General features: G+C 31.3%; 3 protein-coding genes across 12 annotated transcripts; 1 reads left to right on the top strand and 2 right to left on the bottom strand.

Moving 5' to 3' along the window:
• Positions 1 to 2,451: 2,451 nt before the first annotated feature.
• Positions 2,452 to 5,913, top strand: LOC133807293 (probable lactoylglutathione lyase, chloroplastic). Of its 3 annotated transcripts, none has more exons than XM_062245529.1 (9): positions 2,452 to 2,650; positions 3,215 to 3,356; positions 3,428 to 3,552; positions 3,664 to 3,728; positions 3,947 to 4,159; positions 4,312 to 4,359; positions 4,938 to 5,045; positions 5,133 to 5,273; positions 5,731 to 5,913. In XM_062245529.1, exons 1-9 carry the CDS (start codon positions 2,485 to 2,487, stop codon positions 5,770 to 5,772), a joined length of 1,050 nt encoding a protein of 349 aa, XP_062101513.1. In that variant the 5' UTR covers positions 2,452 to 2,484; the 3' UTR covers positions 5,773 to 5,913. The 3 variants fall into 3 exon arrangements, with proteins under 3 accessions (XP_062101513.1, XP_062101512.1, XP_062101511.1); XM_062245528.1 differs by having other exon boundaries at positions 3,185 to 3,356; XM_062245527.1 differs by having other exon boundaries at positions 3,161 to 3,356.
• Positions 5,914 to 5,937: 24 nt separating this feature from the next.
• LOC133807289 (VAN3-binding protein) lies at positions 5,938 to 9,347 on the bottom strand. The gene is made up of 9 exons (XM_062245522.1): positions 8,705 to 9,347; positions 8,291 to 8,604; positions 7,984 to 8,049; positions 7,671 to 7,739; positions 7,203 to 7,575; positions 6,780 to 6,941; positions 6,641 to 6,690; positions 6,349 to 6,406; positions 5,938 to 6,261 (listed from the first exon to the last, which is right to left on the bottom strand). The coding sequence occupies exons 1-9, from the start codon at positions 8,709 to 8,711 to the stop codon at positions 6,059 to 6,061; spliced, it is 1,302 nt and encodes a 433-aa protein (XP_062101506.1). The 5' UTR covers positions 8,712 to 9,347; the 3' UTR covers positions 5,938 to 6,058.
• A 4,069-nt stretch (positions 9,348 to 13,416) lies between these two features.
• LOC133807290 (casein kinase 1-like protein 3) lies at positions 13,417 to 20,397 on the bottom strand. 8 transcript variants are annotated; one of them, XR_009879251.1, is made up of 17 exons: positions 20,096 to 20,397; positions 19,933 to 19,973; positions 19,230 to 19,299; positions 18,965 to 19,113; positions 18,294 to 18,389; positions 17,997 to 18,067; positions 17,766 to 17,827; positions 17,608 to 17,671; positions 16,431 to 16,515; positions 16,203 to 16,329; positions 15,449 to 15,531; positions 15,171 to 15,225; positions 14,975 to 15,078; positions 14,457 to 14,609; positions 14,279 to 14,379; positions 13,931 to 14,075; positions 13,417 to 13,786 (listed from the first exon to the last, which is right to left on the bottom strand). XR_009879251.1 is itself a non-coding variant. In XM_062245523.1 (15 exons), exons 1-14 carry the CDS (start codon positions 20,169 to 20,171, stop codon positions 14,460 to 14,462), a joined length of 1,233 nt encoding a protein of 410 aa, XP_062101507.1. In that variant the 5' UTR covers positions 20,172 to 20,396; the 3' UTR covers positions 13,928 to 14,361; positions 14,457 to 14,459. The 8 variants fall into 8 exon arrangements, 1 of the variants encoding a protein (XP_062101507.1); XR_009879246.1 differs by having other exon boundaries at positions 14,209 to 14,361; positions 20,096 to 20,396; XR_009879250.1 differs by having other exon boundaries at positions 13,417 to 13,664; positions 14,209 to 14,361; positions 20,096 to 20,396.
• Between the last annotated feature and the right edge of the window lie 79 nt (positions 20,398 to 20,476).

Raw genomic sequence — 20,476 nt, 5'->3', positions numbered from 1 at the left:
TTATGGGTTTACTCTTAATGATTACTACCTATAGATGGTTACTTTAATATTAACTATTAGATTAAGATCAATTGTCCATATTTATAGTTGTTAATTAATATTTCTAAAAATAAATTTTGATTTTTTTCAAATTTTTTGAAGGGTTACCTGATAAAAAACGTGTATTTATTATGAAAATATAATATTGTAAATTTTTCATTTTTCAAATGCATGTCAATTTCTAAATATAGCTAGTGTCTCTCATTGGTTGGAAACAACAATAATTATGGCAAAAAAATTAACTAAATTTGAAATTAATGTAGAAACAAAATATTTACATGTTGGTGACTTATTATATCAAGTCACTATGTTGCCACATCATCATAATTATAAGTATCCATCTAAATATAGCTAATGTCTCTACTAAAGGGAAGTCTTCCATCAATTTCACACAAATCCTATAATTACTAAAGTGTATTGGAGATAATCTTTGAAATAACTAAGAAATCAAAGAATAAATTAAAATCTTCAAATATAAACACATAATATCATTTAGTTATAATTCAATTAAAAGATGAATTGAAATGTTAAGAATAAAAATATCAAATTTTTTTTACTAGAATTAGATTCAAAGTTATCTCTAGTTCGTTTTAACAATGGTAGAGTCTGTTATAGATTTTTATTTTTAAAGAAATATAGAGTTATATCTAGTATTTAAATAAAACTCAAAGTATAAAATAGTAGAAGTTCTTCTTAAAATGATGCAAAACTTTTATTTTTGCTTATAGCTAAAAGCATAATATAAGAAAAAGTTTATTAACATCTTTTTGAATGAAAAGTTATTTTAAAGTGTTTGGATATCAATAAAAAAAATCTTTTATAAGTGAATTAGGAATAATAAAATTATTTTAATTTATAAAATAGTTTCTAAAAAGGTCTTTAAAAAAAAACAACAAATCCTATCTTCTCAAAAAAAATCTTTTAAATTAAAAAGAATTTTTTATTTTTTTATCAAAACACTCCCAAAAGTATTTTTTTAATTCTAAAAGTTAAAAGTAGCTTAAAATAAGCTAAGTCAAACAAGGAAATATAAGTGTTCTATATTCCTAGCTAGCTTGCCTAAGAATTTCATAAGTATTTGACTTGAAACTACTTTGGTTATCTTGGATAATTCTAGCATTTCAACTCTACAACATTTTTAATATTTTATTGTTTGTTTATCATTGACATCATATGTTGTCTTAGATAATTCTGAGTAAGATAAAACATTATCGTGGTGGTCTATTTCTCTGAAAATTTCGATTAATTTTCCATAAAAGAAAAATATTTACCATTTTGTTTAGTAGTAAAAACTTTCATCATTCTCATTATAAAGTGTTTTAAATATAACAATCCATATTTTCCTAGCAATGGCACTCAACGATTAATTTGTCCAATCAATTGATACCAAACATCATAATTTGTCTCTGAAGGAAAAATTCAAGAATTGAAAATGCATTTAGGCTGAATAACCATATTTACAATAACTTCTAAAAAAAGTTTTATTTTTAATTTTGAAATATCTTTTATTTATATTTTATAGCTAATTTCCACAAATTAAAATAAAATAAATAAGAAAACTAAAATCCTACAATATAACATATATTCTAGAAATTTTGGTTGCATTCATTTTATTATTTTTGCGACGAAAATACTTAAAGTTATACTGAAAGTTGTACTTAAGTACCGAAATTTATTTTTTGACATCAAAAGTACCTAAGATTAAATTTGTTGTTAGATAGTAACATGTCAGATTGATTTAAAAAGATATTTGGGGTGATATATCTTTAATCTATTCTTTATCTGTTTTATATATTTTAAACAAATGGATATTTATGGCAAAAGTTTTCAAGTTATTATGTTTTTAGCACTTAATACCCAAATTATTTTTTTGATGGCTAAAGTACTGTTCGTCTATATTTTTGTGCAGCCGTTAAGTCTGTTTATGTAACGTCAAATTTGCTTATAACTTGAGTATTTTTGCTGCAAATATTCATTTAATTGAGTATTTTCGTATATGTAGGAAAAGACAGCTATACCAAACTGCACAAAAATATTGATGGAAGATACTACAGCCGCCAAATGAGTAACTTGAGTACTTAAATAATACAAATATAATAAGTGAGTACTTTTGCTATAAATATAAAAAAAAATTAATAATTTCATCGACATATATTGGGAAGATTTCATTGAAAATTATTTGAGAAATTTGGAAAAATCCAAATCAATCCAAAGAAGATATAAGTTAAATAAAAGTACTCAATAGTGACATTTTTGTATTAACTAAAATTGATATTGATAGATAGTGGCTATTTTGCAAAAAAGTTTGAAATTTGAATGGCCCAAATTACGTTTTGATGTGGGCCTGAGGCCCATCATATTGGCCCAATCCAATCCTTCCACCAACTATATCTTCCTCAGTGTCACTCTTCCGAGCAAGGTTCAAGCGAGCCAATAGAGGAGAAAATGGCGTCTCATTCTTATGTATCAACTACTCTGAATCTCAATCTCTCAACTCTTACAGCTTCACTTCCTCCATTCTCATCACCTTCTTCAAAACTCTCTGCTCTTCGTATTTCTAACTCATCATACTTTCCTTCAAGAAGACTCGCTCTCTTACACCTCGGCTCAGGTAAGCATTCCAATCCTTACTTTACAAGTTTTTCTTTTTTTTTTTCATTCTTTTCTCTCAAAAACCAGGAAATATGAATAACCCATTTTCTGAAAAACCAAAATGTGTTCCTTTTTTATGAGTTTCTGGGTTGTCGTTATTCATGGAAATATGTAATCTGCAATTATAGTATGAATGTCTATGTTTGTGGATTGTTGGCCAACAGTTGATATGGGTGGAATTGGAAATGTATTTTTTTTGTATTTATATGTATATCTTATATTTATATATTACTCTCCATGTTTTCTTACGTAGCTCAGTAATAGTATGGGGAAGCTCTCATTTATATTTTTTCTCGTTGAAAATGTTGATGGAAAGCTTGTTAATAAAGCTTAAATAGTTGCAATGTTTAACTTACAAGATACACTCATGGAGGGAGGCATTTCACTTATGTTTAAAAGTTATTTAAATGCTTCAATTGTATCTTCCTTTTGGCTTACTGATGTTTTTTTTTTTTGGATGATTATTTAGTTCTTCCATACTCACCATTGTTAGATGTAAAAGCATCAAAATTATTAAGAGCAGATGGGAGCACTGCAGATAGACTTATGGCACAAGCAGCCACTTCTACTACCACAAAGGAAAATGTATTAGAGTGGGTCAAGAATGACAACCGAAGAATGCTCCATGTTGTCTACCGAGTTGGAGACTTGGAAAAGACTATAAAGTATGCCAGTTTGCAATTGCTTCTATTAAGAAAATTTTCCATAGATAGCTACTTATTCCCTTGAGATGCAGATTCTATACTGAATGCTTGGGAATGAAGCTCTTGAGAAAGCGTGACATACCTGAGGACAGGTACACGAATGCTTTTCTAGGATTTGGGCCAGAAGATTCTCATTTTGTTGTTGAACTTACGTACAGTAAGTCAATTTTTACTATAATGCAGTTAATATGATGTTGCTGTTTGTAATTGGCAGTTCTAAATCACTAGCTTCTTCTCACTTGAGTTTTCTATTTTTTGTGTGTGCTAGATTATGGAGTTGACAAATATGATATTGGTACTGGTTTTGGCCATTTTGGTGTAGCTGTTGAGGATGTAAGTTCCCATTCTTTGAAATGGATATGCTATGGTTTACTTTTGTGCCAAAGTACTGTACATATATATATGTTCTAATTTTATCCCACTTAAATATATATGAACCATTTCATGTAGGTTTGATATTATTATTTAGTAAAAGTCATATAATTTCTTGATAGTTCAGCATTTTAACTATAAAGGAGTAGCTATAATCTTCTAAACAACTTTATTTTTAGGTTGATAGAACTGTTGAACTTATAAAGGCAAAGGGTGGGACTGTTACCAGGGAGCCTGGTCCTGTTAAAGGTGGCAGTACAAAAATTGCTTTTATTGAAGATCCTGATGGTTACAAGTTTGAGCTTTTGGAGAGAGGACCTACTCCTGAGCCCCTTTGTCAAGTAATGCTTCGAGTGGGTGATCTTGACCGTGCTATAAACTACTATAAGAAGGTGTGCATGGTGTTTCTCTTTCTTACTATGTAAAAACATTGAGCAATTATTCTTTCTATTTTTGCTAATGCGGTTTGGTTATAATTGGTTTAAAAGTTCTTCTCTTCCCTTCCCTTCCTTTCTGTTTTGAATTTTAATCTATTTTAATTTAGGCTTTTGGCATGGAGCTTCTTCGTGTAAAGGATAACCCCGACCACAAGGTAAATACTAAATGGTCTCCCTCCATTGTCAACTAATGCAAGTAAGCCTCTGAGATGAATTAGATGCTTATGATGATTATGCACATTTATAATGCAAAAAGTGATAAAAGATTCAAAGCATGACATGGTTAAACCAGTCACACAAATTGCTGATATACATAGAGCTGTAGCTTTTTCTTTTCTTATTCTTTGGTTATGAAGACCCCTACTAAAGTTTTGAAGTGCTCATTTAAATGGTTATCACATTCTGATTAAATTGTCATTTTTTTGTACCAGCTACTTATGACCCTCTGTTTCTTCTTACATTGGGATTTTGAGTACTGGCTATTGCAAAGTTAGTCCGATTTTTTTATTTTTTATTTTACTTGGAATCAAGCTTTCAAGAACCATATCACTACTTAATGCTTGAATTCCTCTCACTCAAAGAAGCGAAACCACAACTTGTTATTAGGATGCTGATTATAGCAGATAGATGGCGAATTCTTACCCTGTGAAGACTCTTTGTGTTTCTATGTTTTAGCTATATTCTTATCTGCTTATTGCTACTCAACTTGCTTTTGGTTATGCTTGTTCTCCAGTATACAATAGCCATGATGGGCTATGGTCCTGAAGATAAGAACGCAGTGCTGGAATTGACTTATAACTATGGGGTCACAGAGTATGATAAAGGAAATGGTTATGCACAGGTCATTGTTTTTTTCTTCTCATATCACTTCCCATGAGCAGACTTTGTTTGCCCTATAATGGAGCTTTGGTTTTGTATTTTTTGACAGATTGCAATAGGGACAGATGATGTTTATAAGACCGCAGAAGCAGTTAAATTGTCTGAAGGGAAAATAGTCCTCGAACCTGGTCCCTTGCCTGGTCTCAATACAAAGGTTACTGCTTGCTTGGACCCAGATGGTTGGAAAACGGTATATGACTCTTCTTCTCATAAATAAATGTTCTGTAGGAAGCGTTAAGCCGTAATTTTCAAATTTGGCCTTACTACTAGGAAGGAATCAGCTCACAAATATATGCTTCTAACACCATACACTTGGCTGACATCTACACTAGCTCTCATACTTATTTACCTAGGAATCGTTTTATAGCAATGATTGTATGCTACCTTATCATCTTTTTGTTAATATAAAACTTGTGTTTCTTTTTTTTTTTAAAATAAAATAAAGTAACTATCAAATGTAAGAATGGGAATTCGCAGAGGAAAACCTTCTTTAGAACTATTGAAAACTTAAAAGTTGTTGTAAAAACGTTTACCATAGTAACCACTGCATGAAAGTTATAAAATATATTGATTTTTAAAATTCCTTGAATAGTAATGAATCATGTTTATTGATCCACACATTTTGAAAATTTATCTCTCTTGTACAGGTTTTCGTTGATAACATTGATTTTCTGAAGGAGCTAGAATGACCAACTGTCAAATAACAACTGCCAAAACCTCTATCCTGAACCCAAGGAAGCTACATTTTTTTCTGTAGTGCCATCAGTGAATTGAAGGAAGCTTACTGCTTAGGGTAATTATCTAAAAGCAGAACATCAGTGAACATACCTGATCCCAATTCGTAGATAGATCAATCTGTATATGATTGTAAAAGTTGAAAAACTGGCTTGCTTGCCCAGTGACATGTACACCTAGGATTATTTACTGCAACTGCAAGTTTATTTTTACAGAAGATCACAAGAATCATTATGCCACTTAAGATAATGTTACATTGGCATGACAATTCAATATGTGCTGGATTCCCTCTGTCCACATTAGTTTTTCTTCTTTACTTTTACATTCAAACTCAATGATCCTATCAACTGTCTTTATCCCAAAGTATGCCTTTGATTCTTTGCTACCGTCTTTCTCCCTTCCGGGCCATGCTGGGATATCACAACGAACTTCGGAGACTACACCTGCAACCAAAGCTTGTCTGAGAATAGCTTACAGAGGCAGAGGTAGCAAAATCACAGCTTTCTTATAGGTAATGAGTATTTGCTTACATTTCGTCTTTTTCGTAAATGTTCCACCCATGTACTTGCTTTTCAATTTTGCCACAACCTGTTTCCAGTTTTGTGCAATTTGCAACGAGAATTTAGAAACGATAGAGCACTAGACAAGCAAATATATAAATATATATATATATATATATTACTTAATGTGTTATTCTGTATGACTTGCACCAAGAAATCTCAAAAGAAGGTTGTCATATTCATTCCTTTGAATATCTTTAGCAAGGTTTGTTCTGTTTTTTAAATTAGATGACAAAAGAGTGTCTTTCTGATGCCTTTTTACCTGCCAATTTGAGTTAATGCTGAAAGAAACTTGCTTCCAGTGGAGATCTCCTGCAGCCATAATTATGCAGGTAGAGTTAAGATATTTAATTTAGTTATGCAGAAGTGATTGCATACCAACATCTTTCTAAAGCTTATACCTTTCCTCGTACGTTTGAGAAGTTCTCCTCCTCTGCAAACAAAGTTCAATGCTGTGAAAGCTTTTGATTCATGGCCTTCGCCTTTTTCCTCAGCCAAAGCAAATGTAGTACTTCCACAGCCTTTCTGAAGCCTTGCCCTTAGAATAGCAGCTCCTCTTAAGGCTGTAGCATACACAAAGAAAAAACCCCTCAGAATTTTCTACAAAGAAGCTATTGTTTTTACCAATTTTTACATGCTAATCTATTGTACTTGAGTAATTAAGAATGCTACTTATTCTGTAGCATTCTTTTGTAGATAGATTTTGCCATTTGCCTCAGCCCCATCATTCAATTCACAAATCTTCATCTCAATTTAGAAAGAAAAAAAAAACTGTTGTGTGCTCGAAATCTTAAGAAGCAACTAGAAAAGTCACTGATAGTTACCAGTAGCTGCAGCTGCTGTTAAGGTCATGATATCACCATTAGTCCTTGCATTAACTGCTGAGTTTACCACAGCTAAGATATGGTCGTGATCAGCGCCCATTTCCTCAGCAATCTCAATGCAATGAGATGCTACCAGACCTGCTGCCGATGCTAGAGCAGTGGATGTTTTTGAAGGAGTACTTTTCCGCTGAGCAGCTGATGATCCAGGTGATGCAGCTGAAGCTGCAAGTGCTGCAACAGCTGCGGCAACCCCCGCCACAGAAACTGCTGCGTGTAACTGGGCATTCTGGGTTCTGATTTCCTGCTTCTTTCTCTCCTTCTGATCTTTTAACCATCTCCCCATTGTTTTCTTCCTGATAATGCTCTTATACAGCTGCAGGGCAGTAATGAAATGAAAACAAATATATGATCATAGTAGTAAATATGAGAAGTACTGATCTTCATGACATGACATGATAATTAGATTACCCCATTTTTTATCAACTGTTGGCTGGAAAGGAACTCTGGATTTAGTGCTTGATGAAGTAGAAATAACTCCTGTGGAAGAAAACATATAAAATGGTAAAGTCCAAGTCCTTTGAGAGGTGTTTTCCCTCTTGTCTGAAGGTTTTTCAGGGATTGGGAAAAGAGATGAAGTCTTTTAGAGAAACAGAGTAGGCATTGCTAAATAACTATTAGCATTGTGAACTGATCAGATGTTTGAATTTGACCAAGTTAGGAGTACACTACAGACAAAACAATAAACTGAATAATACAACACTTGCAGAGAGAGAGAACTTGCCTTCATTTCTTCACTGGCTCTTGGTGAAATTGGAGGACTACTCTCACTTGACAGTTGCTGAAGTATCTGTAATAAGTAGAGTTTCAATCATGGCCAAAATAACAAAACAAGCAAACATATAGATACCCTTTTGAACAAAGTATAACACACCTCATACAAAGTACAAATCATCTATAATGACAACACTTATCAGGCTTAGTGTTTTTAAACTCTTGTATGTCCTTTAGTTACAAGATGGTAAATTTTAGTGGGACAGAATATTCACTTAGTTCAGGATCCTTTGCTATGCAAAAAGTTAGAGTCTTACAGATTCCTTCAAAGTGATAGTGGAACTTGCATCATCATCAACACCACCATGCACTTCAGAGCAAGCAGAAGAGACAGTGGTTGTTGAGTTGAGAGGATTCTGAGAAGCAGCAGCATGTGAAGTGGAAAGAGCTTTGGAGAGCTCAACGGCCGAAACACTCCATGATCTTGCTAAAAACTCCATGGATTCTGTAGGAGTTTCTGGTGGCTTGGCACAAGAGGAGATCACTGCCTCCCAATTTGCAGGGCTACTATTTTCCTCTATGCTCTTCAACCTATGCAAAGAACTGCATTTGGTAGTACTAGCACAACTCACTGGTACAAAAACCAGAAATTAGCACAACAAAGAAAATTAACAACACTTATCTTTTTGACCCCAAATAATAAAAATTGAGACTTACAATCATGAAAGTACCTTCCATACTCTCCCCAAAGCCAAAAATGAAGTAAACCCTTTACTTTAATCCCAATAAACTTTCAAAAACAATGCCTAACTTTTCAAGTCATATATAATACTTAAGGCACTCAGTTTGAGACACTTTGGAGATTAGACTATGGCAAGGTCATCTTATATATGTAAACTAAGAAAGCATAAAAGAGAAAATGGTGATGATGAATAGGAGGAAGTGGACTATTAGACAATCATTTAAAAATAGGGTGAAAAAGTAAATTTTGGGTGTATTTCTTTATTGAAAAAAAATGTGTTGTATATACTAAAACTAGTGGGAGTGGGACCCCATCAAAGGTTAATCAACTTCTTCTGCCTCAGTTATTTTATTTTCTTTTTTCTTTTTCTTTCCACTATCTGGAGCCATTTGATCATAAAGAGCTAAAGAATACTTTTTTTTTTCTTTCTTTCTTGCTCTGAGCGGCTGCATACATCATTACTAGGATTCTCTTGTCACCATTATCAGAAATGGTCCAAAGTAAAACACTGAGGCCCCTTCTGCACCCATTATTGTAGCCAATTTGGATGATAACAAAAACAAATTATGTGAAAGCAAATTTCATGCCAAGAGGACTATGAAGAATAAAACAACAACTGTGATTGAGGCTTATTGGTGTCTTTGTACTTGTTTTTTGTTTTTTATTAGACATGAGTCCATGTTCAAAGAATTTTTTATACATAATATATATATATATGTACATACTTCCTTTTCTTTTTTTAAATGTTGAGAGGAGAAAGTAAAAATAGAACAGTACTCACATCACAAAAACTACAATGTGATTACTAAATGATTATCAAATTATCTTATGATATGCCCTTAATAGCAATATAATTATTACTAGTGTGGCCATTTGATACGAGAAGTTTACAGTTTTTATATGAATTTTTTTTTTATTATAGAATGAGAATTTTTTTTGCGAAGTAGTGTATCGAATAAATTTGATAAAACCTTAAGAGGTCATTTGGTACGAAGAGTTTGCAACTTTCATATTACTAAGAAAGTTAAAGAAGGTAATACGACTATTGTAAACTTGTATCACTGTGTTTGATTGTACACTAGAATCAAATTTATGATTCCCAGAAATATCACTTTCCGTGTATGGTTGTGCATAATAATCTGTCATGTTTTTATATTTTAATAAAATTAATATAATAATATATTTTATCAAAATAATAAATAATATAATTACAAATAGCAAATGATATTTAAAAAAATTAAGATTAGATTATAATTTATAAAAAAAAATATACTCATGAAATATTTTTTAACAAAATTAAAAACCTTATTTTATATTTAATAATATTTCATTTTTTATTTTAACCGTGTGTGGAGAATACTATTTTGCAAATAATCATTAAAAGAATATTATATTATAAATAATTATAAATAAAAAATTATTTTCATAATTATGTGAAAAATTATTATGAGGTATGTTTGGAAATTTATCTTTTGAGTTTTTTCAATGATGGATGTTAAGATATTTTCTATTTTTATGTATAAATATATGACACACGAATGCTTTTTCAAATATTTTATATTTCTAAAATATTAATAAAATAAGTGCTTTATCACTTTTGTTAATCACATCGTACACCTTAGACAATTATATCGAATTTATAGCTTGATCTTTAAAATAAAAAAATTAGACAACTAACTAACATTAACAATGAATTATGCATTCTCATAAAATATTTCATAATAGATAGAAAGCAATCATACTATTTATATAAATATATATATATTGAAATGAAGAAGAATAGGTTATATAGGTTGTATGTATTGGCCACCAACCCCAACCGTGCGGCATAGGTCGTCCATCATTGCTAAACTTGATTGAGTTACCCACTTGATAATATTCCAATCTATTTCAATCCAAAATCCTCATCATCATATACTACGTTTAAAATATATATATTTATACATAGGGTTTTATATCATGATCATGGATTTCATTCTGCTATGCATTAGAGCGAGAAGTGTCTTCAAAGGAGGGTCAAAGTGTGATTTTTATTTTATGGGGACCAAACATGCAATTTACAAAGAAAACAAAAATCATATGGTGTTTAATTCTCATAGTAACAATATTGACAACACGTGTAAATTTCTTATTCCTTAGTTTCTTGTGTCTACTTAGGTGTAGAGTTGTAATACTTAAGTAAGAAGTAGAAAGAAACATAAAATGAGTTGATTCTTTGAGAGAAAATAGAGTAAGAGAGTGTGTACCATTTACTTGTTTGTCTTTTCAAAGAGTGATTGTTTACATAGTGTTTGAGAGATTTGTGAGAGTTGTCAAGAACAAATTGTCTTGACTAGGTTTGTATTGTTACTGTTCATAGTGGATTCAAGAACTCGTGTGTGGACGAGCTCTAGTTAAATGTAGGTTCCGTATTAGATTTGAACCAGGATAATTCGTGTTGTATCTGTGAATATTATAAATTAATCTCAAGCCTTATTATTGTGATATTCTAACAAATAATTATTAAAAAATATATATTTATAATTTGAGGGGGCGAAGCTGCCTCCCAATATCGTAGCTATTAATAGCTACAAAAAGCATATTTTTTTTTTACATAAAAAACATATAATTTTTTAATATGTCATATTACTTGGTACAATTTTCTAAAAAAATGTTATAACCACTAGATCAAAAATAGAGGGTTAAGATTATGAGAGAAATGGGTTAACTACTAGTTTAAATGCTAGCAATACAAATAGATGAGCTTCAACTCAAATTTGGTTAACATTTTTATCAAATTAAGTCGAGGACCAAAATACACTTGTATATATATTTATTTGCTAAAGCATATCCAAAGGAGATCTAAACATAATGACACTAATAAAATTGAATATTATTTATATTTAAGATTCCTTTAAGGTGAGTTTTACAAGGTTGATACTTGCCACTAAAGAGCCTTAATGGAGTTTATGAGTAGCTCTCAATAATTAAGCCATGCAATTATCATCTAATTTGGTCATTATCATCAAAACAATCCAAAAATGGGAACTTTTTAATATTTATTAACAAACAAAATTAAAATAATCTCTCTCAAACGCATCCCATTCTTTTGTCGTTTATGTTATTCTTTTTCTCCCAATTTCTTATTAAAAGGGTCCACTCTTTTAACTTAAACCAAAAATTGTAAAGAGAAAGAGGACCTAAGGTCAGAGAAGTACTATGTGACAAACAATAGTCATTGGAAACTACAACATATATTGCTCTTCCTTTATAATTTTGTACCAATATTTATCCATAATTTCATAATTAGAATTTAGAAATATATAATCACTTGATAATTAATACTTTGATTAGTCATAAATCCTTAACTTTTGAAGGAATCTTTCTTTCATTAGTGATTGTAAATCATTAATTTTTCTTAATCTTTTCCACCTTTGCTCCTTGAAAAAGATTGAAGATTATTCATATAATCAATACGAAAATAATGTAAAAATAAATTGAATCTTTTTGTTTGTTAATGTCATTATTGCGTAATTAATGAGTAATTAATTTCAACAATATAATTTAAAACAATGTGCTCCACTTTAAAAAATAGTAATTAAAATTAATTGTACATCACTTAGATGAGTGTAACAACCCCACTTGATTTTTTAAAGAACTAATTATATACTTAAATATAATTGTTACTTATATTAATAATTTAATTATATATATATTTATCTGACTTAAACAACTAACTCTTTCTTTCTTGATTATATATAGTTTAGTCAAATAATACTTCACAAAATTATATAAATTATCAATAAATAGAAAACAAATTATCTAATCTAATGAACATCAATAGTGATACCTGGCCAATCTTATATGGACAATTCAACTCTCATTTCATGTTACTCAATAAAACCACACACACAAAATACCAAAAATACCCCTAATAACTCTTAACATAAACCATCTTCCTTAACTCATAATCTCTCTCTCATTGTTGAATATTATAATTGTGTCAACAATGATTATGTTGTGTTTTACATAATTGTGTGTGGGAAAATAATTTGTATATAACTTTTGATTTGGTTTATTCTTAGTCAGTTGATTGATTTGATTTTTACTTGAAAAACATCCTTAACTTTTTCGGTTTGAGAGGGATGCTTTTCAAAATGCAAGAATATATATTAAAACAAATAATAATAATAAGAGGTATTCAAATAGCTAGATTATACAAAACAAATAGAAATCTTTTGTCTCTAAATTTGATGTCTCATATCTGTCCAACAACTTAAAATTTAGCATTTTTTTAAAATATGTAAAAGAAAAAAAAATACTACAATTTAGAGAGAATTTTTTTTATTCCTACAAAACCATTCTCTTTTTTCTTTCTTTTTCCTCAATTTATTTTGGACTCTTGTGGTGAAATAAATAAAAAGCTTAGAAAATCTTGAGCTTTTTCGTTTTTATCATATCATATCATGAACAATAATGAACCACTAGATTTATAAATTAACATTGCACGCTTACTTTTACCCTTTTGCTTTTCACTTTTCACTTTTCACTTTTTTATTATTATTATTATTATCTTTTTTTTTTTAAATATCATTATTATTATTATTTTGGTAATAATGAATATATTTGCATGATCTCACTTAGTATTGGTAGTAGTTGTAGTAGTTCTATATACTTATACCTAACCCACCATAAAAGGCTACTCAAAGACAAAGAAAAGCATACAAAAGAAAGTAGACAGGTGGTACAAGTAGTACTACTCAGTCAGTCTCATTCTGTTAAAGCTTGCCAAACATCAATGAGATTCTTATCTACTGTGCCAGTCAAAATGTCAGCTCCTGCAATTTTGTTTTTTTTCTTTTGGGAAAATTATATATGCACTGCATTCTTTTCTTCCCTTCTGAAAAAAGATTAAACCTTTCCCAGAAAACCTTGCTCCAATCTCCAATACTACTTACTTGCATCAAACCCTACAATGGAAAATAGATAATTTAACAGAAGATAGAGAGATACACTTCATTTGGCTCAATATTCCATAGAATGTCTCCCATTCATCCTGTAAACCCTTCCCCCTTCTCTCTCATATCAATATCTGGAGCAAAAAAGGAAAAGAAAGAGAAAAAAGAAAAGAAAAGAAAAGAAATGCATATGAGCATATCTCATTTTTTGTGACACCATAGTGTGAAAAGTCTTGCCTGTAAAGACATTTCAAAAGAAAATTATAGCAAGAGGATACCTGAAACACAAGGTTTACTTTTCCTGTTTTCTGAGAAGTACCAGGGTGTATGTACCTAGGGTTCAAACTGATCCAGGTGAACATCCAAGGCTTTGTTTGATCCAAATAAGATACAGCAATAAGAACAGAAGAAAGCAACTCACTCCTGAATTGAATGAAATACATGGTCAAAACAACCCATTAACAGCAAAGAAAAACTCTTTTTATCATATTACTGGCAACAGAATGTTCGGGGGAAGACGTTTACACATCATGAACACATGAAATTAGGTTTTTACATATGCTCACGAAAAAAAACCTCCGGGGTTGACAGGTCATGTCTAAGCAACATCCAAGTTAAGTCCTTACTTGGCCCAGCACCATCCACCGTAGGCGTCTTGTCTTCTGTTGGAGAAATGAGCAATCGAACTGATGAGCACTCCACTTCACACCTGGTAGTTGGAAAAGCACTAAAATTAACGGAAGATTAACTAAGTTATGAATTTGAAATCACACACCTTTATAAGTGATGTTAAAATTCTAGTACCTATTACTTTGCGGAAGAAATTCTGTTTAATGTTGGGAACCAGCTGCTTGAAGAAACTTCTCTCTTTTTTGCATTTTCAGATTGCCCTTCTGCATTGGGAAGGTTTCTTCTGCTACCAAATGAAGTGGAAGCAACTGGCACATTGCTCACAACCTGAAGCACATTTAGTGGTGAATTGAGTATCAAATAACTGTAAGAACACTCGCCCGCAGATTCTCGAGGAGGGCAAAACCATTAAGTGAAATACAAAAGGACACACCAAATGAAGTACTTAGGAAATTTACAAAACTAAAAATCATTAACATCACTGTCTCCTCGGCCAATGTACCAATGGTTTTACTTTAGTTAATTATTTATTTTTCTACCTAAAGATAAAACATGAAGATCTAGACAACAAAGCATATACATTTAGCTAATTGTAAGTTGTAAGAAATAGACGTACTTTCAATGCATATAATAAATAATCACTTGATGACATGAAACAGCCATGAGATTATCTACATCACAATGTTGCTTACATTTTTAGCGATTGACTTTTCAGCACCTGAGATTTGGGTTGCTGTTGGAGATCTGAAATGCGTATGAACATCTGGGTTTGCAAGGTTACTTGAGCTTCTAGGTTCTATAACCCAAGAGTAGAAGAATTATTAAATTAGATTACATAGTTAATCTAGACAAAATAACCAGGTACTTCCCAAACATGTAAAATCTCACCTTTAAGCTTACTTACTCCCATCTGCTGTGCTCGACTGCTACCTACACCAACTGGCTGTAAATTCCAATAGAATGCCAAAAGTATAAATAAACTTGAATGTGAATAGGACCTAAAGTTGCAATTAACAAATTACGCTTATCTGGAAAACAGTATCACTTAGTTGTAAGAAGAGCCTTAATATGAAAAACAAAACACGGTTTTGTAAATAATTGCTGTATCCTATCAGAGACATCTTACGGGAAAAGAAGAAGAAGAAAAGGCGCTTGGAAATACTTACAGATAATTGGGGCTGCGCTTTTGCTTGTTGTGACTGCTGGTACTTCATAATTGTCCAGTCAAATACATAATCAAATTCAAATCCTGTAAAAATGAATATTATATATCCACAATAAACAGGAGCTCCCATGAGCAAGAGCAATATAACAAAAATAAATTTAAAATCAAGATTGTTATTACGTGCTGATACTGGAAAGAACTGCCATCTCCATCTAGAACTTAATTACATACAGAAAAAAAAAACAGTTCTAATACCAAATGAGGCTCCGACAACAGCCAGATTCTCTTTTTATTTGCACATTATGTACTATTAGGCCTCTTGATGAGTAAAAAAAAATAGCATTGTATCAGATTATGGTAAAATGTCTTACCAATGACATATATCAAGAGAGGAGACTGAGTAAACTAAAATTATCTATCTTAATGAGACTATATTATTACATGTTAGTTGGATTAATTAAGTGGTTGGATTTGTCCAATGTGCTCTTTAATCCTGTCCTACTTTCCAGTATTATGAATTTGCATTAAAGTTTAAATCTATATTTACGTATAAATACTCTTATATATCGGGCTATACAACCTAAGTTATAATCAGCACATGTTGCCTTGCAGACAAGTATGTAAGTCAATACCAGGTAGTATCAACTATAGACAAAAGACAAGTTACGTATCATTCTACATAGACAGCATATTATACTGTTCTACAAAGAGAACTATTTCTAGAATGTAAGTCAATATAGTTTTAGTGCCAATACCTTCCCGAGTAAATAAATCGCGAAACAGGCGCTTCAAGAACCCATAATCAGGGCGTTGATCAAAAGTTAAGGAATGGCAATAATGGAAGTATGATGCGAACTCCACAGGATGTGACTTGCATAGAACCTTTGAACAATGTGGTGTTAGTTGAACTTGCATTATAATTTCAATGGTAAATGCCAAAAGAGTTCAACTAGCAACCAAATCGAAATGTTTATGATGCATACCTCAATGGGTGTTGAGACCTTCTTCTCACGTATCTTGTCATACTTTTGCTTTTTTGTGGCAGCTTTTAGACCTTGCCAAGGAAGGCTAAAATCAGAAACAAGTCAGCAGTCTGGAAAAATAATGGGTAATTAGCACTTGGGGTCCCCAAATTTTACTAGTTGTATCACTTTAAGTCCCCAGCCTTTTTTTTTATCAATTAGATCCCAACCTTTACTTTTTGGCCCAGATAGGTCTCAATGTTATATTTTATTAAATAAACCCTAATTTATAATGGTAAAATGGGATTTTAACAAACAAAAAAATAACATAGCTCCCATTTTTTTTCTCTTTAAGCCCATTTTAATTAATCAATTATTACCAAATATATTATTTTGGTAAATTGACCTAAATATTTTCTTCAAATATTAAGAAATAATAATAGAAAATATTTTCTATTATACCTCTAAAATATTTAATATATCACTTATATATTAATTAGTTTATTATTTTTAATAAAAATATTTATGTACTTTAAATTTTAGAAGCATGTATTATTAATGGTGCTTCTATCTATATTCTCATTTTTTTCTCACTACACACCTTTCAATTTAAACTCCTCATGAAAAGCAATAAAAAAATTATATGCGTAGAAAGAATTTTAACAATTCATGAATAGTTTAAATAGAAATGTATGTAGTGAGAAAAATGAGGGGTATATAAAAACAACCTTAATAAGTTTCATACTTCTAAAACTTAAAGTATGTAAATTCTTTAATTAAAAATGATAAAATAATTAATATATAAATGTTTTAGAGGAATAATGGAAAACAAATTTTTATTATTTTATAATATTTGATAAAAATATTTAGATCAATTTACCAAAATAATATATTTGGTGATGATTAATTAATTAAAAGTGACTTAAAGAGAAAAAAAAAAGAGTGATATATTATTTTTTTCGTTAAAATCCTATTTTGCCCTTATTATTTAATAAAATATAACATTAGGAACCTATGTGAGCCAAAAAGTAAATGTTGGGATCTAACTACTACAAAAAAATAATAGAATATTAGGGACGTAAGTGATACAACTAATGAAGTTTGGGGACCCAAGTGCTATTTACCCAAAAATATAATTGATGGACAAATGAAATTGTGCAAATAAAAAATTTCAAAATTAACACAATCAAATTTGTACCTTCCTCTTAAGAAGTACAGAAGAACATAACCAAGAGACTCCAAATCATCCCGGCGACTTTGCTCTGAGATCATAAAACCAAAAGAAATTGATACAACATTACATAAAGTTCTACCCAGCAAATGGAACAAAGTTATACATACACACATTCAGCTTACCAATTCCCAAATGAGTATTGCAACTTGCATAACGTGCAGTTCCTGTTAGGTTTTTGTTCTCTCTGCATAAGTTTATGAAGGGCAATGAAGATTTAAACAGTTCAAACCACATAATTTTTGCAAGACCAAAATCGATTAAATTAATGAGTACAGATAACACTCTCTCAAGAAAGAGCACTACAAACTCCAGATCCAAAAGTGAGCAGCTTTTAATTGGGTCACATAATTTACCTGTAAGGAATGTGTCTGTTTGAGGCAGGATCCCGATATCTTTTTGCAAGACCAAAATCTATAATGTAAACCTGATCACAAATATAAAGATACACATATAAGAGATGGAAAAAATAAAAACAGAGGGAGAGAAAAAAAAGAGGGGGAACCCCTGCAAGTTAGTTTTACGAAAGAACGAATGAAATTGAAATTAAAGTGGATGGATATCGACACAAGTATCCAGAAAACGATAGAAATGAAAAAGAAACCTAAGAGAACAAGTTCACTGTGTGCTTCCAAGTTCCAACCGAACATTACCTGATTTGCTTTCCTGCCAAGACCCATTAGGAAGTTATCTGGTTTGATGTCTCTATGCAAGAACCCTTTGGAATGCACATACTCTATTCTAGTGATCTGCAATTCAGAAAACAAAACAGAGATATATTATTCAAAAGAAAAAATTACCACATCAGCAAATAAACTTGTACGAACTACGAAGTAAGAGAGGGCCAAGGGGGGTTCACAACTCCAGTCCATGCAGGGCCTGGCTTTTAAAGTTAAAAAGTTTCTTCTAGAAGCGTTTAGAAATTTACACAATTACCCAAAAGCTTTTAGGCTATTAAAAGACTTGCACAAAAATTGTACAAGAATTATTTTATCCCATTTAAAATGACAAAATGTAACATACCAAGTACATCTTGTCAAGCTCTTTCACAATTCCAATTTTAAAGATGAATTTTGAAAACTACAATTTCGCTTTATCTTCTACTTCTCTACCCTTCATTTTACTTCTAAACAAAACTAAAAAAAAAATTGTTTTTACGCAAGTCCTATACAATGATATTATAAAATATTACGAAGAGTAAAGAAATGTAAAAATGACTAAAAATGCAGCATGAGCAGCTCACAAATACCAAAACAGAAGGTGGCAAAGACAAGCTTCTACAAGAAAGTCACAGCAACCTATCGTAAAACAGATTGGCAATTACCATTTGATCAGCCAACATCAAGATCGTTTTAAGTGAAAAGCTTCTCCCACAGTACACAAGGAGGTCTTCAAGACTTGGTCCTAAAACATCAAGGACAAGGATATTGTCATCACCGTCTACGCCGGACCATTTAGTATTTGCGATACCACCTTAAAGGTTAAGAAAATATAGGAATTAGATGAGAATAGCATAAAAATCAAATAACCATGTTTCTTTTAATAAAACAGTTTCAAATCAAAAGCTGCTGCAGCAATTGTATCCTTACTTCCACCCTGAAGAATTCTATACACCTTGGCCTCATAGAGAAGTTGTGGATGTTTTGTTTTGCCATTCTCCTACAAGGCTCAAAAATTAACAAAAAAATCAGTTACTAATCAGGCAAAAAGCATCCCCTCACCGAAATAAAGAGCATTAGCAATCAGGGGCAACATTCTGTAAGCAAATTTTTGAAATAATTTTTATCATTTGCTCTATAAAACATATCATGAGATGAACTCCCTAACATGACTTTCATTCTTCAAATATATTAACTTCTATTTTCTCTAAAGATCAAAACTTTTCATAATTTCGAATGCAAAAGTTCAAACAATTACATTGCCAAAGTTAATAGAACCTTATAGTATTACTCACTGACACTGTCTTGTCGAGTAATTAAATTACCATGTTAAGCAGACACCAATATCAAATTCCCATTAAAGCGTAACTTTTTTCTTAACAAAACTTCAGCTCCAAACAGTAAAGTAATTTGCAGTCACGAAAATGAATTTATGATCCGATATCAGAACACACAGCAAAGAAAGAAAAAAAAGAGCTTTATCAAAAATTCAAACAGACCCAGTCGAATAACGAATAAACGACCTGTACAATTACAACATGGGTTGCTGAAAGAAAATTCGAGCTGTAATCAAATCGATTATGTTCATTTGAAAAGAAAACGAAATAAAGAGAAAGAGAGAATCAGGGCTCACAATCTTGATCGCGACGATCTCGTTAGTGTCGACATGGGTTGCTGAAATAAAATTCGAAAACAATATTTTACAGAATCAGTTCTGAAAAAATAAATAATTAAAGCTGGAAACAGCCCAGAGATAATATATATAAATATATATATCGATGAAGCAATTGACGAACCAATAAATATTTCACCGAAGGAACCGCTGCCAATTTTGCGACCCAACTTATACTTTTGTCCAACTTTCCTCTCCATACCGAAGATGAATAATAATTTTTTGAGACTGGATCTGCCGAGGCAAGAGGACGAAATTGGGAATGAATCTATTGATAAAAGAGGGCTCTTGATTCGGGATTGATGGAAATTACAATTTTTTTTCTTCGAACGCTGATCTCTCGAAAACCCTAATTACAAGAAGAAGAAAACGAAAATCGAGTTTGCGTGAGGAACGAGCATAGTAACCAAACCGGTACACTTGATAAGACCACGTCAACCTTATAAAAAATCTAATTTTTAAGTCAGATAATTTTGTCGTATTGTAAGTTCATTTGTTTTTTTCT

The sequence above is a fragment of the Humulus lupulus genome, chromosome X, assembly GCF_963169125.1.
Source record: "Humulus lupulus chromosome X, drHumLupu1.1, whole genome shotgun sequence".
NCBI lineage: Eukaryota > Viridiplantae > Streptophyta > Magnoliopsida > Rosales > Cannabaceae > Humulus > Humulus lupulus.
Note: the sequence above shows the minus strand (reverse complement) of the source record. Positions and strands in the feature narration are given on the sequence as shown.

Bases quoted from the DNA above. Each gene is read 5' to 3' on its own strand.
- LOC133807293 (XM_062245527.1), top strand. From the start codon at position 2,485: ATGGCGTCTCATTCTTATGTATCAACTACTCTGAATCTCAATCTCTCA. The intron at 4,160-4,311 runs GTGTGCATGGTG...ATTTTAATTTAG, and splicing joins CTATAAACTACTATAAGAAG to GCTTTTGGCATGGAGCTTCT. The intron at 5,046-5,132 runs GTCATTGTTTTT...ATTTTTTGACAG, and splicing joins AAGGAAATGGTTATGCACAG to ATTGCAATAGGGACAGATGA.
- LOC133807289 (XM_062245522.1), bottom strand. The intron at 8,050-8,290 runs GTAAGACTCTAA...TACTTATTACAG, and splicing joins CTATCACTTTGAAGGAATCT to ATACTTCAGCAACTGTCAAG. The intron at 6,407-6,640 runs GTAAAAAGGCAT...AACTGGAAACAG, and splicing joins GCATTAACTCAAATTGGCAG to GTTGTGGCAAAATTGAAAAG.
- LOC133807290 (XM_062245523.1), bottom strand. From the start codon at position 20,171: ATGGAGAGGAAAGTTGGACAAAAGTATAAGTTGGGTCGCAAAATTGGC. The intron at 19,300-19,932 runs GTGAGCCCTGAT...TGAGCCTTGTAG, and splicing joins AGATCGTCGCGATCAAGATT to GAGAATGGCAAAACAAAACA. The intron at 15,079-15,170 runs GTGAGATTTTAC...CTTGGGTTATAG, and splicing joins GGGAGTAAGTAAGCTTAAAG to AACCTAGAAGCTCAAGTAAC.